Source organism: Ptiloglossa arizonensis, chromosome 7 (genome assembly GCF_051014685.1).
Source record: "Ptiloglossa arizonensis isolate GNS036 chromosome 7, iyPtiAriz1_principal, whole genome shotgun sequence".
NCBI lineage: Eukaryota > Metazoa > Arthropoda > Insecta > Hymenoptera > Colletidae > Ptiloglossa > Ptiloglossa arizonensis.
This window is the reverse complement of record NC_135054.1, coordinates 9,646,883-9,664,915: the sequence shown is the minus strand read 5'-3', so window position 1 is coordinate 9,664,915 and position 18,033 is coordinate 9,646,883. Positions and strand designations below refer to the sequence as shown.

The following is an 18,033-nucleotide window of genomic DNA, read 5'->3' as shown; positions in this document are numbered from 1 at the left end:
TAAGTATCCCTTTAAATTTGTTGGATTTAAAGCTTTTCTTTTTTCCCATTATATTTATTTACAATGTATTGAATACTCTCATGACTTTTTTTCCTCTAGTTCACCAATTTTATTAAGAAAAGTTTCATTTTTATAAAGAGCTATTATAATATTTTGTTCCTTTAAAATTGTTTCACTGTTTTTCGTAAACATTTTAAGAATGCACCACTATGAAAAGATTAAAACGAAATGAAATGTGATCTACTTAGAAATACGGGCAAATGCACATTGGGAATTCTATAATTCAATTGTTTATACATTTTGTTTCGATCGATGACAACTGTATAAATAATTTTTCCTGACGGTGACCGTACTTGCTAAGAATTTTGTTACGTAATTTGTATTCAAATGTTTTGATTTTAATGAATATATATATCATTTAAAAACTGTGTCAATTTTCTACATTTTACTGTACTTCATTGTTAAATTAATGTTCTGTAGAAAAAGTTATCGGTATTCAAAGTAAAGCACTTACTGGTGTATGAATACTTTTTTCGCTAACTGTACATATGAAGCTCTACCTAATTGAATCTAATAGGCCAATGACAAGTTGTCATGTACTGATTTTATTCAAGCAAATTCGCTACGACATAAAGAATTTGAACATTTAAACTTTATGAGAGAAAAATTGCCGTACAACTATTACAACAAATAGGGACGTTATTCTTTAAGAACAAACGTATTTTTCTTAAATATTTAAATTAAAATTTACTTTTTTTACCTTTTTCCCGTCTATACGTTGGGAAGAACACATTACACGTTGCTTTTGGAGATTTCTTTTAAATTTGGATAATAAAAATTTTGTTACATTTATTACCAATAAAAAACCGACAAAAATTTCATCTTATTCTTTCGCCTTGTTCTGTGGTTAGAAACGTAATGAACTTATAACTTGTTTACAAAGAAATTGAATATTACTGGTATGTAATCATTAACATACCAGTTTGGTGGAAATTTTAGTGAAAGGTAAGTGCACTTTTAGGTATTTCATTATTGTCATAATTTTTTTTTTCATTGAACATATTTTAACCCTTACCAGTAAAATTTGGAAGAAAGACCATAGTTTGCCTTAATTTTTGTCTCATCCGCTTCTGTAGTTTATCTTATTGTTAGTTTATTTACGATAAAAATTAAGTGCGAAGGATTGGAAACATTTCTTTTTGTTACGACGCCTATATCAAGGAAGAAACTTTTTAACATCTGACGTGAAAATATCGACATTAAATCTAAAAACTCTACAGTCTTAAAGCATGTTGGGGATAAATTAAAGATAATCGAAGAAGACGCACTATATCAACACATAAACACTGTTACGAATAATTTAATCTTCAGAACAGAAAAGTAATTTTATATCAAAGTAGAGAAGATGCAGTTGATCGATGCAAATATTTCTCTTATGATACGAGAAATGGCTAAACGTCGATGAAGTTTTTATACCTGCTGTACCTGCCGAAACTCCAGAAAGACGAAGAATAGGTTGGCTATCGAGAAAATTTGTAGAAGTTAGTAACAAAAGTAAGAAACAGTGAATTTTGTTTCGAGTAAAGAAACTATAGCACGGAAATATTATCATTCGCAGTTGTCAGCAATCTGAGAAGACCTAGAGGAAGAGATGCTACTGCAATGTATAGTGGACCAGAAGCCCCTAAAAACTGGCCAAAAGAAGAAGGCACAGCGTGTTTACATTTTCGCTCCTCCCGTAGTCTGTTGCCACTCCTGCGATCGCAAGCAAGAATCGCTGTTGGCCAAAGACGGTGACGAAGACGAACAACAGTGATCTCAAGTTCAAGTGAGAACGAATTCGTAGTAAGGTGCATTGGCGTAGGCTCCCAATAAAGCGTCAAGTATTCGTAAACAGAATAATTTGCTTATAGTTTAAGTACTACCGCTGATTCAATAAGTTGTTCCTAATGAAAAAATGAATAGAATGTAATATTTATCATTAATATTTTGAAAATTATTTATAACCTAAAGAACTGATTTATATTTATTCAAAATAATATAAATCTGCTTATACTTATTTCTATCAAGATAAACTCTACATAATTACAATTTACACAAAACCAAGTCACGTTAGTATTGAAACTAGTATAACTTTTATGATTTGTAGTGTAATAAAATGTGAAGGTTATGCTTGTTTTAATTTTAGTATGACTTGTTTTTGTGTAAATTGCAATTATATAGAATTTATCTAGATAGGAATGAATATAAGCGAATTTATATTATTTTTAATAAATACAAATTAGTTCTTTAGGCTATAAATAATTTTCAAAATATTAGTGATTATTACGCATATTAAATTGTATTCATTTTTTCAATATGAACAAATTCTTGTAACCGTTTTCGACCAACAATGATTCTTGCTCATGATCGTAGAAGCGGCAACCGACTATGGGAGGAGCGAAGATGTAAACACGTTGTGCCTTCTTTTCGCAGCCGAATGGTATTTCATCAATTTTAGAGCAATTTGTAGTTATGAACTACAGATGATTTTTTTACCAGTATATCGCTTACAAAAAAATTACTTACATAAAGTACAATTTTGATTAGGACCATCTGAGCGAACGAGAAAAAATTATCAAAACTAGTAAAAGAACGCAACGATAAAATGACCTAGTTTTCCTCACTGCATTGCAAATGAGTCAACAAAGTAAACCAAAAGTAAAAGTATTATTACTAACAATAAGCACAAAACAAACATTTGTGAAAGTTGGAAACAAGCAATGCATATAAATAACTTAGTATTGTTGTAAAACCAAATAATGTCATTTAAATAGTTTTTTCAGTCTTCCAACAAATTTATAATTATGAAACAACTAACAAATAAATTAAATCCGTTACTCTTTATTACTTTATTACATAACTGTACACTTAAACATGTGTTTTATTATTAGTTATATTCAATTAAAATAGGCTTAATTCATTGTATTATACATTCGTACACAGATATGATGTAGTTACTCAATAATTCTATAAAATATACAATAAAAAATACTACATGGATAACTGTATCATATCAGATATAACTAAAATATATATATAAATATATTACAACTATTATATTACTGACAAAGAGATGTTTGATATTTTTGGAATCTTAAAAAGTGGAATTAAAATGGAATTGTGCATGTTTATGAAGTAAAGCTGACGGTTTAAGTACATCTTATATAACACAAATTTTTTAATTTGAACATTATTATCATGTATTTACATTTAATTATCCTTCTTCATACGATTGGCGGTCATTCTGTATATTACGGAATCACGTCCTGGATCCATTTCGGTAATGGCAACTGCATTTGTAACAAATTAAAATTAGGAAAAAATGTAATAATACACCATTTGATTTAACGTAAAAATTATTACGTACTGCAAATAGCAAGGAGCGAAAAAACAAAAATAACTCCAAACCATAATAGAATATTAAAGATGATAGGGTAATTCGTCGAGTAATTTTTCGCAAGATTTTGGATTTCCTGAAACAAAACAATTTGATATTTAAACTATTGTGTCCTGATTAACATTGCTGCTTTAATAACTAGTATTACTCAATACAATTATTAGATTTACTCTAAATTTCTTAACGCCTAAAATTCAGAAGCATTCTGCATTTAACCTTGTTAACTGGAATAGACGAGTCAACTCGGCTCTTGTACACATTTATATCTCTTCTTTTGTTCAATGCTTTATTTTCCTAAATATCCATTATTTTAATTGTACCATAATATTTATATTCGTATAAATTATGTCATGTATACATTTGCTGTGAGGCGAAACAGGTTAAATCGTCTTTATTTTTTTCTGAACTACGTGTACATAAGCGTTTATTATCGTGAAAATAGCCAGTCTACAGGTTAAGTCTTTTGCTAAACACTACTCTGTAGCCAAGTGGACGCACTATAAAGATAAAAGTATACTTTTTATGATTTCGCTGAATAGAGTAGTTCCCGCTTTAAAGGCGAAGAGTTAGATTCGCCAGCTGTCTTGAATTTAAAGTCTGCAGAAATTGTATTTCGAACTGACACCCCCATCAATTTATTAATAACTTTTCATTAAAATGTAATGAAAACTGTAACAATTTTATACCTCATTAAGGGATGAAAATCAATATGACATGCGAATAACAGGTAAAAGTTACAAATGGGACAAGTAAATGCTTTTTGGACGAAATCAAACGTAAAGTGTAAGAGTCGATATGTATAAACAGATCCTAGAACATTAACGGTTAATGCTGAACCGTTTTTATATAATAAAAGATAGCTTTAAATATTCAAAATTCGAAGTCATTAAATTGGCTACTTTTTTCACCTAGTGGCAAGACCGAGTGAGAGAGAACACTGCATCATTGGCGTAGCCTTCTAATCAAATGTTAACTATTAAAAAGCGGAATGATTACGTTCCTATTTAAATACTATCACTTATTCGATAAGTTTCTCGTAATGAAAAAATGAGTTTAATTTTATATTTATAATAATCATCAATACTTTGGAAATTATTTACAGCGAAAAGAACTAATTTAAAAATAATGTAACTCCGCTTATACTCATTTCTATCCAGGTAAATTTAATATAATTGCAATTTACACAAAAACAAGTTGTACTAAAATTAAAACAAGCATAACATTTTCTTACGTTACAAATCCTCCGAGGAGCTACTGCCATCCGAATCGGTTGGATTGAATCATAGAAATCTAATGCAGCTGACTCTGTAATTTCACTATCGCTTCCTTCATTCAGTGTAAAATTTATTATAAAACGAATTCCAATAAATGGAATATATGACGTAGAAAATACGGCTATTTGATTTGCACTGGTGACGAGAAACGACTCAAAGTTGCGTTCCAACGAAACAGTTCCTCGGAATATTTGTAATTTAAGAAAACATAAAAATTATACTTGTTTTAATACCAACATGACTTACTTCTGTGTAAATTGTAATTATATAGAACTTATCTAGATGAAAATGAGTACAAACGGAGTTATATTATTTTTGATAAATATAAATCAATTCTTTTCACTATAAATATTTTTCAAAATATTAATAATTATTACGCATATTAAATTATATTCGTTCTTTCATTACGAACAACTTATTGAATCACCGGTAATATTTAAACCGTAAGCAAATTATTCTGTTTATGAATACTTGACGCTTTATTGGGAGTCTACGCCAATGCACTTTACTACGAATTCGTTCTCACTTGAACTTGGGATCACTGCTGTTCGTCTTTATCACCGTCTTCGGCCAACAGTGATTCTTGCTTGCGATCGCAGGAGCGGCAACTGATTACAGGAGGAACGAAGATGTAAACACGCTGTGCCTTCTTTTCGCAGCTGTATAATACATCAGCAGTAGTCGTAGAGACACATTGAAGGTACGATCAAATCTGCCGAATTACAGGAATGTTGACTTTACGGTCCGTTTTTATCCCTACCAGTTCTAAGAACTGGCTTCGTGGCGTATGTCGCCTCAATGTTGCCTGTTTAAAATAAATAAACGTATCTGAGTCAAGTATAATCATCTTATTCGTACTCAATACTTCTCGCTCTAATTTTTTATCCCATTTTTATCCCAAAGCGAATGAAAATTCCTGAAACAACTACCTCCTGTGATTACTGTTCAGATATAGTATGGTCTCTGCCTATGGTCCGTAAATCAGGTACTATTTTATTCAAAAATAAAATGTTTATATGAAAATGTTAACTCAGACATTATTATTGACATCGATCAAACCAGATTTCTCCTTTGTATCTCTATCTATACAAAAATTATTGACATTATACTATGTACTCCTCGAAATCAAGCAACATTTGTCTGACATTTTCTTTTCTATTGTTAAAAGTAAGCAAATTTTTCAAGTGGCCTGTTTTAGATACCCCACCTGGTATCTCTATGAAATATCTCTATGAAAGCATTGTCAATAGATTGATAGTTTCCCTGATGAAAATGGGTCTAAACACAATCTTATTAGGAGATGTACATATTTGTGAAATACAGAAATATTTCATTGTACACACTATTAAATAGGATTATATTTGAACTCATTTTCATATGAAAAACTTCAATGATCTACTGATAACATGGCTATGAAAATCTAATAAAAAATTCGATATGGCACGTAACAAAGATTAATTTTAACAATCAGTCGACTTCTATCAACACAACTATCAGCCATTCGAGTTGACAGAACTTTTACTCTGTCAAAACATAAATAATGGTGTAGACAATTCCGCTCCTTAACTAAAAGGAAAAAATTCGACCTTGAAAGCGAGTACTACAGTATGTTGTTTCTAGAATTATTAATTTATATAAAAATTCGTATTTATTGACAAAGGAAGTTTGCAATTTAAATAAAACAAAATCCAACGAATAAGCATACACACTGGTTAAAATGTAAGTGTCGATACGGCTATCAACTATAATCAGCGCTCAGCTACAGGTGGATGAGTATTTAAGGGCCGTTAACTATAGTTGACGCACAGCCACAAATAAATACTTGATGACCGTCAATTATACTCGACGCTCATCTCAAAAAATTAACATGAAATGTAGCATGATATAATGATAAAAATTTCTTACAATTCGTACGTCCTGCCTTCAAGTTACATAACATTACTGTAATTTATAATTATACTTATAATAATTGTATTTTCTAGTTTTTAACAAATTTTTATAATCAATTTTTTTCTTAGATAAATATATCATGCACTTCATTGAATAATATACAGTATCACACATCTCATGCACTGTAAATTTCTATTGCAACAAGAAAGCCATTTTTCAAAAGTGTTACTAAAAAGCATTGCATTATAAGCAAACTTAATACATCTAATATACAGACCGACACGTTTAAAACTGGAACTGCAAGTGTCTCTGTTATTTTTGGCGATACAAACAAATTCAGAAAACGGAAATGTTTTTTTTTTAAGAGCAACCTATAACGAAACAGTCCCCTATTTTATGGGCTTTCTATCTGCGAGTGAACAAGAGAGTTTATGACAGGAGATTTTAGTGAAAGTCTCACTAAAATATCTTCAATTGTTTAAAGTTATTAATTTATTTTGATTTTTACAGGATGGCACTTTCACCACATTTTGGTCCTTCCTTTATAGATATAAGAACAAATTTACAATGGAATTCGATGATGACCACATAACAAATCAATAAGGGGGCATTTCGTAATTTTTTGAATAGTCCCCGTTTTCTCTCTGTAGCAGGATGGCACTACGGACTAAACATTGCAATATAAAAAACAGCCTAAAAGTAAAACATCTAGTTTTACAGGCAGTCCTGCTTGGAAGATAAAGCACGTGATGTGTATGTACATACATGCGCAGCTGCTTTTTTCAACGAAAAATATTCTATATAATTTCATATTGTGCTTCTTCAAATCTAACATTCCCATCTTCAAACCATTTTAATAGCACCAAAAATATCAAAGGTATTTGCAATTCTATTCTTAGTTAACTCTTTCTGTACATGTACATATACAGGGTGTCCAAAAAATATGAGGCCATCTTATACATCATTTTAAGGTGTTAGAGTATATGATAACTGTTTATATTTATAAACCTGTCTAAATATGCCTTATTAATGAGTTATGAAATTTTGTTATCATATCAAAACACATCTACATTAGTTACAACCAAATTTTAAAAATCCCACGGTAAAATTTACATTCATCAAATTATCTTAAATATTACTAACATATAATAAATCATAACAAATATATTTTAAATATGTTCTAAGAATTTATCTTTAATTTTTACTAAAACTAAATTTTAATTTACAAAGCAAATTTGAATGTGTGACATTGAGTAAATGAAAGGTATTGAAAAACAAAGATATGTAAACAATAATTGATAATTACGTTTCCAAATCAGCAACTAATTTAAAGGATTTAATTCCTATTTTATTTTTATGAATAAAACATTTTCATACATGGGTTCATATACATTTATTGGACAACCTGTATAATGAGTGCTTACTAATATTGCAAATAATTCAATAAAAACTTATTTAAAATTTCATACATTTTTAATAAACGACTATCAGTGAAAAAATATTTCGAAATTTTTATACTAACAAAGTATAAAAAGTAAAATTTCTTCAGTTGTAGTACATTACTAAAATAAATGGGGGTACATTAATCATTTCCATAATAAGTGTACCCCGATTTTTATTGAGCAACATATGTTAAAACTTTCAAGTAATATGCAAAAGAAAATTCTAGAATGCATGTTAAAGTGTTTGTGATACCTGTCCTGTACTTTGTGTGTTAGAATTTATGTTTTGCTCCGTATTAGTCAAATCCTGATTTGTTTCACTGACTCCACTATCATCATGAAAATCACTACTTGCAGTAGAAGTGCTGATATCAATGTCGGATTTGCTAGTACTATAAATATTTGTGTTTGATTCCTCTTCGTCTTCTACATTTTTGTTTTCATCTTGATGTTCATTTTGCTATAAGTACATGTATTTATGTAAACGAATTAAGGTTGAATTCCACTAGCGCTTAGAGACGCGATATTCAAGTAACAATAATTTTACATTGACGTTTATGAAACATATAGATTAACGCATTCAATTATTTATAAAAAAAATTGTCTTGTTTAAAAAATGTTCGAATTTGAATGTTATATGTTAAAATAGATAAGTCTATTTCTGAATGAAGATGAAGAAAAAAGAAAAACTTTGGAACACTAAATTTCATGAAGCTACTATATCCAACAAAAAATTATAAATTATTGTACGCTACTCACGCTCAAAGACGTTCAAAGATTGTAGGCAAAAATTACGTGCAGTCAATTGAGTATAACATCAGCAAAGTGTCTTCTCTAGTATAAATGTTCACGTTTAAAAATGAATGCCGCATCTTTTGAGGGCTAGTAGAAATCAACCTTTATGTTGCAAAACTCAAAATAATCAAAACTTAATTCAGTCACAGTAGTCGTCCATTTTGTGTTATGTAAGAAATATAATTGTCGATGAAAAATATAATAATGTTATGTAATGTTAAATATAAACACAAATGTATACAAATTTTGTTTCATGTTTATGTATTATTTTCGATTTTTATATTGTGCTTAAATTTGTGTTACCTTAATATGTACCTTGTTATGAAGACTACTGAAAAAATATAATACATTTTTTTATGTATATCGTTATAATAAGAGAAACTATTTTAAAAAACACTTAATTGATTAAACAATAAAAGAAAAACAATGTTTATCAAAGTTCTATTTTATAATTGTAATTGTAATTTTATCTATATCTTTTTTTATACTGCATCAACATTTCCTTGTAGTTAGATTGTATGGTGTGGTAAGAGAATCTTAAAAAAATTAACAACAACTATTATTAGGCAAAACTGAAATGTTTTAAAGTGCTCATTTTTCAAAAAAATTTAGTTTCTTTGAACGTAAAGGTTTTAAATAGTTTCAAGGTCATTGGACTTTTTAATGAAATTATATCATTTCTAATATGCATAATTGTGATTCAAACAAGTTTTATGATCCATCAATTTGATTTATTGATAATATTCTTATATTATCTATTTATAACTACTTGAAAAGATATGAGTCCTTTTAAAAAAATCTTATTGATTTTGAAGTCCCTCTATATACAAAAATTAAATTGCAAAGAAAATGTTCCCCAAAAACCCTTGAACATTGCATAATAACATTTTATTGTCACCAATATTTTAGACAATATTTAATTACTATCCATACCATGTATCATTTTGAAGATAGATTCATAGATTACATACTCCTTTATACAATGACACATAGTTTAGTAATAAAATGTAATTATAATTAGTAATGTAATTAATCTATTATAAGGTACAAACATCTTTCATAATATATATCCTATTAATTAGATTCATAGTAACTGTAATAAAACCAGGAGTAATGTGATACTCCATATATCTTAATAATGTATCTTTTAATACTATTTTTATTATTATTTTTATAATTAAGCCATAGAATTGATTCCAATATTTTCAAATAAATAAATTGATATTATTTTTACAGTATACAAATAAAATATGAAAACTTTATACTTCAATAATATTTACTACAAAATATTTAATGTTTTTTTCAATAAATTATATCAAATATTTACTTCAGTTTACTCTTTTACATAAATTAAACACATTGTAATTGCACATAAGTCAGTTTTTTAACATTTTTAAGCTTTAATTAAAAAGATTTAGATTATTAATTATACAAAACAGAATTGAAAGTTGACAAATTTTAAGGTAGATATTTCACAATAACTTTTGTATAGATGAAAATATTTTCAATATTTGAAGATCACTTTCATTTTGATTAAGTGAATTTTAGCTCTAAAAAAAACAATAAATAATGACTTATATTAGGCAATGTCATTTAAAATCATTTTGTAACTTATTACAGTACTTTGTGTGAAATATATGTTGCTGGAATTATACTTAAAAACATAGTACATATTATGATCTCAAATGATCTAACAGAATGACTAATGAGATTATGTTTACTTTACAAATTATAAGAACAAATTCAAATTATAGTAGTGTTTATCAGGCTGTCACACCATTATTTTTACCACTTCTTAGAACTCTTTACACTATGTTAATTGTACTTCACTCATCTTCATTTGTTCATACTTGTTAATACACTGTATTATTCAACATGTATTACAATATTTGGCAGAATGCCTTCAACTAATCAAATTATTTATTTTGACTTTTTTAAAGATATGATGTTATATAAGAGAAATATATGTTTCAATTTTAAAAAATGAGAATTTTCAAATATACAAAACATTACTACCTACAAAGAAGTCATGCATAATAAATAATGTCCACCTTAAAATCCCTCAACTTTTATTTGAAACAATTTTTGATATTATTAGTAATTTTAACAATGTTCACATAGATCAATTGTAATGGGGTTAGGTGGGCACTGCATAAGCCTGCAATTTTGAATTATTAAATAATTTTGTGGAAGTAATGTTTCTGTTATCATGTTACATTTTGAACAAAATTAAATTTTTGTATCATTTTATGTTTTGATTGTATTCAATTCCTCGTCTTCATGTTTACAAATTATTGTATTACCAAGATGTTTTAATTATATATTGTAATGTAATCAATTTATTAAAGACTTTCAATTATGTAGTAGTATTATTTCAAAAAAATTTTAAAGCAGTGCGAAAGGAAATATCAAAAGCTTAAGTCTTAACCCTTTGCACTCTGACTTCTCTGCACTATAATTAACCAATGATTCCAACTTTTATTCTATGTTACACGTATTAATTACTAGTTTTTAGAGTGTCCAATTACTACCTCTCACTTCTTAATTTCTAAACTATACAAAATCAGTAAAATTAGGACACATTTTGAGACATACTTGAATTGCTCTCCTTATGTTTGGAAGGCATACTTAGAATTCAAAGGGTTAAAATATATTGCTCCATAATAATTCTAAACTTATGTTCTGATATGATCTAGAGTAAAATGAAATGTTTGTTGTACATTTTATAATAAATTAACACACAAAACAAATATATATATATATACACACACACACACACATATATATATATATATATTTGAGTCATAAATATTATACTGCATAATTTATCAAGTTTAGAAATCATGCAAGAAGCTATCTCTAATTCAAAAATATTTGCCCACTGTCAATAAAATATTTGTCCATGCAATAGTATTACATACCTTAATTGCAATATTATCATTATTATTAAAATTTGTATCATTGTGCAACCGTTTAAGATCCAATGTGGACTCTACTTTTTTAATCTTATCCTATAAAAGATATAGTTATTAATCACAGTTAGCTTTTAATATATGTGCAATATAAATGCAAATATTGTACACATAAATTAAAAGCATATGTAATTAATGTTTTTATTCTATATTTCAACAGTTACATACAATGGAACCAATTCTTGGCAAATAAATAATATATAATATATCTTTATATTTAAACATTTGTCTTATTTGATGTTATTTTAGAATTATAGAGTTTTTGATATTTCAATTATGAATTTCTTGTAACAAACTGAGCTAAAGTAACTAATACTACTCTGTTGTTTACAGTCAATACTTTATACCTTATTGTGACCTTATTAATTATTTATAAACACTTGCAAAGTATTCCATAAATTACTTCAATTTATTTTCCAAATAAAAACAATATATGTCTATCATTTCTAATTCAATTCTATAATAGTTTCTATTTGAAATAATAATTAAAAACTATACAAGTGTAACGATAGCAGATATGTATTTGAAGTATAGTTTTGACTGAATAGAATTAATTACAGTAACTGAGTTTAAAATGAGAATTACTGAAATATAAAAATGGTTGTAACATAAAACAAAGTCAAATAGGACAAATGTTTATATAAAGTTTTTTCATTACTTTTAAATATTGAATCATCCCTAAAGGTACATTGTATATGTTCTAATATACTCTATATAATCCATAGCAATGTGTATATAATATAAAATGATGTAAGATATTGTAAACTCATTTATTATATGAAAAAAGTATGTATTTTAATATGTTACTTTTATCAGCAGCTTCCTCAAAAGTTAACATACAATACGTTTTATAGCAACTAAAATATTTATATTTCCATATAAAATTGTTGCTTGGTTTATATTAAATAAAGGAATACAAAAATTATATATTGTCTGGTTAAACATAATTCTGTATAATTTTTTGATTATAGAATTTATGAAAAAAAAGTTCAAATTTTCGAAACATTATACAGTATTTTCCTGTAAAATTATATTATACTATACTTTATACTTTCAAGTCTGGGTTAGGTTCTGTCAACAGTAAATATATATGTTACAGCTAAAGTGTGAACAGTGAATGCATACACTCACTAGTGAATGTATATATTTTCTTTCTCCTTTTTTCCTATGTATAGAGAGATTGTAATAAAAATCCTCACTGTAAGTAGGAAATCTATGAAATCACTAGTAAATGTATATATTAACTGATGCACCTTACTGGAAATATAATAATATATTCATTAAAATATATACTTTTAATACAATAATGAAAAAAAAAACCGGCTTTCTTCAGTATTCTAAGTGGTAATCCCCTTAAGGAGGTATTCCTACTTTGAAGAGTTGAAAAATCAATTCTTATTTTGATTATATTTTTTTATAGTATGACATCTTGAGAATATGTCTTTGAAATATTATTCCTGAATTTGGTGAAATGACGAAATTATAATCATTTCAAAGAAGAGATAATGATATGCTTCAGTCAGTTGTTAGCAATTACATGCACAAATCGTCATTGAACAAAAAAGTATTAGAAGTTATTCTGCCAATATACAAAAATTTAACCCCATAGAATTTATTAAAAAGATGCTTTGTCTATGCATAAAATAATAATAAAAGCCCAAACTTACTAATTTGGATTAAACAATTACATTATGGAAAACAGTAGAAATTGCTACTTTTATAGTAGTTTATATATTCAATGAGGAGTTTTATACCACACTGAAAACTGTAAAAACATTAAAAGTAAAAGAAAAAAGTGAAAAGTCAGTTTGCAATAAAGTATTCCTGGAAGAAGAGGGTTTTATTTACCTTGTAAAAATGGTAGACTGAAAGTAAGTGTTTATAAATATTTCTTTACATATTAAAACAGGAATTTAAGTAACTTTAAACACAATTTTTTCAATATTGTGTTTTCAAATTGGCTGTTGTAATATCTCAATATGTAATGATTTTGTCAATTCCTTTCAAATTTTAAAGATATGTAAAATAGATAATCCCTTATTCTCCAAAGTGAAATTAAGGCAATATCTGCAATAGTTTTTTTATACTATCTGAAGAAATACTAAATTTCATTATAACAAAAATTGTTTAACTTAATATAACCGCCATTTAATCAGAATATGCTTTTTTTTAAATTTGAAATCAGCCTATAACTATATTTATATTGATTAAGATTATTTTTTATTTTTCCATTTTAGGTGAATATAATGACGTGATCGCGGCAGACATTCAAATTGATGTAATGTGGAAAATATGTAATAACTCAAATAATAATAAATATAACTGCATACAAATTTTAGTGTACGATCTCAAAACACGACTAAATAAAAACTTTAAAATTCTTTACCTGTAATTACATAACAATTTTTTTTGTTTAAAATTGTATAAACAAGATTCCTCAAACTGGAAATAACCCCTTAAGTGACGTTATTCTTCCAAATTTTGCTTGTATACAAATGTCATATATCAAGTAATCTTAAGGTTACCTTTATACGATAGAGCAACACAGCATGCTTCATCAACCATTAGCATTTTTGTTCGACTTTGTTTTGTCTATATTGCATTAACCTCAAAGAACTACAGTAAACATAACCAAATGACAGTAATAGGGTTGAACAGAAGGGTATGCTCTAAATAGATACAGATTTATACAAGTTGTTATTAATGTATAATAGCCTTTTTTGAAGGCATTTACAACAATTTTCTAATAGAAGTTGCATTATCGGTTTTTTAACCATTTGTTTAATCTTTGCATGTCTTTACTGTTGGTTAGAGATGCATCAGACCAATGATATTCTCTTGCAATCACATAGTTTTGTTTATGTAGTGCTTCTTTCAGTTGAAATGCAATATAGTAACATTCCACTCAAACGATATAAATAATTAAATATATTAATATACACTTTCACTAAGTGTAAATAGTGAATATACACATTTGCTAGTAACATTATTATTAATTTAACATATGTGTACTTTCATAGATAAAATTAACAAATGTATATAACATTTGACCAAGTTCATGCTTTGACTGTAACATATACATGAAATTCGTTTGCGGTCATAAATAAAAATTTGTCTAAAATGTTAATATACTGTTTTAAATACGAACCATGTCAGTAGCATCTCGTTTTTGTCTGCCTAAAGTAACTGAGCGGACATGATGTACCTTACTTGCATCATTCGTGAAAGCCACAATTAATACCTATATTGAAATATTTTTTACTTTGTACATTAAACACTTCACTGTTCATAAACAAATCAATATCATATAACTTTAGTTTTAACATATTAATACTATTGAATTTATACTTAGTCTTCATAATTTAACATATTAATACTATTAAATTCATACCTGGCCATCATAAGCCTGAATAAATGCATCATGAATAACATTCAGAGCATTGTTTAACAATAACAAAGCTTCCCTAGAAGTGGTAGAATTACATCCATAAGCATCAAAAATAGGACGCAAACCAGATATAACCAGCCAATAAATATCAGATTTTGAGTCTGGTTTAATTGCAGAAGGTGCTTTTCTAGCTATAGCATGGAGCAACTGTACTTCTTCAAGGAACTTTTTATCATCTTCTTTCCTTAAATTTAAAGCTTTTAAAGATGTTTCATCAATAGGCGTTGGTTTTAATTCTCCGAGAGCAGACTGTCCTAGCTGTATTCATATTATATAGAAATTACTTTAAATCTATCATAATTATAGATGACATAAATATAAATAATTATAATATTTCTTCATTATATATTTTGCCTATATAATACATAAATATTGTAAAGGAGTTGTATGTAACTTAATAAAATTTAATAATAATTATCCAATAAGCGTTAAATTTTAATATATTAAGAAATAGTTTACCTAAACTATCATTTTATTACAATACTTACAGCATCGAGACCATCACCTAAAGATATTCTGACTAAAGTATTATCATTATCTCTTTCTTCTAGTCGTTCTCTAAGAGCCTGCCATGTAGTTTCTTCAACTTCATTAACATTTAAAGGAAACCGTTTGCCCTTTGGTAGATCTAAAGATCCTACACCTTCCACTGCTACTGCAACTACAGCTTCTGGAAGACTAAATGGATCAGCGATAGAGATGCCACTCCATGTTCCTCTCTATAATAATAATAATATAGAATTTAAAGTTGAAATACTGTGCTTACATCATAAAATATCCAAAATTTAGTCGCTTATAATTTATTTTATCAAAACATAAAATGTTAAAAACAAACCTGTCTGACAGTAAAACCTAGAGCAGCAGCGAACACTTCTTTAAGTAAGCTCTGTTCTACTTCTTCATTTCCATTGAATAAAACACTGTTTGGACTGTGTAGAACTACAAAATCTCCATTTGCTTTTACTAGAATAATCAAAAAACGGAAAATAATATTTTATGTAGTTACTAATTCTCAATAAATTTCATAAACCAAATTATTTCAAATCATTTTTTAATATTATTTTGAAACATATATAAAATTCATTCACCTGCAACGAACACAGCTATGAAACAGAAAAATAGTTTTAACATTATTATATTAAAAGGCAGAACTGTAAAGTTGAGACACTCCCAGGAATTCAATACCAATTCACAAATTGATCATATGACATACAAACGTGACGGAAGCTCCACTGCTATAACACTCATCCAGAAGGAAGATGTAGTGACATCTATAAAATAAAAAATGAACAAATCTTTAAAATTTAATGAATTTATATCTCTAACATAATTCGCAGTCCAAAATTGCATATTTTACTTGTCGTGAATATTTGATTATACTGTGATCAACTGATTCTGATATAATAGAAAGTATAGAAATTATTATTTACATATATAAGTAGTTTTATTGTCAGTTTCTTCTCAAGACTCTAAATGTTTAAAAAAATTGTTGTTTATAAATGTTTTATAAAGTTATTTAACCGTTTGTCAAATTTGTTCGCGTTTTGATCCACTAAAAGTAGGGCCTACGATATACTCTCGGTTAGAGATGCATGGACCAATGAGATTCTCTCATTGTCATGTGGATTTATTTGCACGAAATCCTGTATATATTGAACAAGTATTCAATAGTTCTTTCCGTAATGTTAACAAGAAATTAGTCTGTTAGTTACTTTAACTTAGATTCAGTCTAAAATTTGTTTTTCGAAACTTCAAGCTTAAATGATTGCTCAAAGAGGACAGAGAATTGAATACTTTTTTCAATTTCTTTCTTCTTAAACCGTTAAGTCTTTTAATTCTACAATATAAAATCTCTAATCATAAATTTGAAATTAATTGGACTGTACCGATGACATTGGTACATCAATGTCCGATGTACGGATCATTGTTTTTAAAAAGCTGTAATCAATATTATTAATAAGGTATAGTTAATACAAAATGCAAAAACGATTTATCTTCGTACATTTTTAGTTACATAAATGTCATACATAATTTCAAAATGTTATACATTACATTTATAATTTGTTTCTAAAAATAATATATTCGTCTTCTTTAACCTGAGAAATTGTTCTGTGTAAAAAAAATTAGGTGTAGTGCCTATAGTTTGGATTAATTTTTGAAAATTTCTAACTACTGATATTCTGCAAGTGTCAAACAAGCACGTGTTATGTATTAAAATTTATAATATTCCTTTTCTATGTTCTATCCAGTAGATTGCGTTGATATATTTTTAAGTTGTACTAGATATTCCACATTGACATTTTAGATTTTTTAATAAGTAAATACAGTATTGATAATTTCAAAATTTGCTTGCTTTAGGTTTAACTTAAAGTAAGTATAAAGCAGATAAACAGAATCATATGACTACGCCAGGTGGGTATTGATAGGGCGTTATTTGCTGAATAAATATTTATACAAGTTATTATGCACATATACTAAATTCAAGGAGACGAAAGACTCTAAAAACCAAATCACGTAACTTGCGACAGAATCTTAACGTTTCGTTGGTCTCTACTAGGAGTGAACCACTACTAATATTTACAAGAATTTTTTAACGAAAGATCTGTTAATGTTCTTTCGATAGTTGGTCGAAATGTACCATTCGTAATATTTGTAATAATTTTTTAATAGAAGATCTATCATCGTTTTTCAACATTTTATCAGCCATTAGATTATAAAATCTACTACATACAAGTACTCCTTGTCAGCAAAATTACTTAGATTCTCATTAATT

At 27.4% G+C, this 18,033-nt stretch overlaps 1 protein-coding gene across 3 annotated transcripts; it reads right to left on the bottom strand.

Moving 5' to 3' along the window:
• Nucleotides 1-3,149: 3,149 nt before the first annotated feature.
• Nucleotides 3,150-16,508, bottom strand: Atp6ap2 (ATPase H(+)-transporting accessory protein 2). 3 transcript variants are annotated; one of them, XM_076317051.1, is made up of 9 exons: nucleotides 16,349-16,508; nucleotides 16,096-16,223; nucleotides 15,749-15,979; nucleotides 15,204-15,518; nucleotides 14,961-15,053; nucleotides 11,762-11,851; nucleotides 8,299-8,505; nucleotides 3,410-3,515; nucleotides 3,150-3,332 (listed from the first exon to the last, which is right to left on the bottom strand). In XM_076317051.1, the coding sequence occupies exons 1-9, from the start codon at nucleotides 16,389-16,391 to the stop codon at nucleotides 3,253-3,255; spliced, it is 1,293 nt and encodes a 430-aa protein (XP_076173166.1). In that variant the 5' UTR covers nucleotides 16,392-16,508; the 3' UTR covers nucleotides 3,150-3,252. The 3 variants fall into 3 exon arrangements, with proteins under 3 accessions (XP_076173166.1, XP_076173168.1, XP_076173167.1); XM_076317053.1 differs by lacking the exon at nucleotides 8,299-8,505; XM_076317052.1 differs by lacking the exon at nucleotides 11,762-11,851.
• Nucleotides 16,509-18,033: the final 1,525 nt, after the last annotated feature.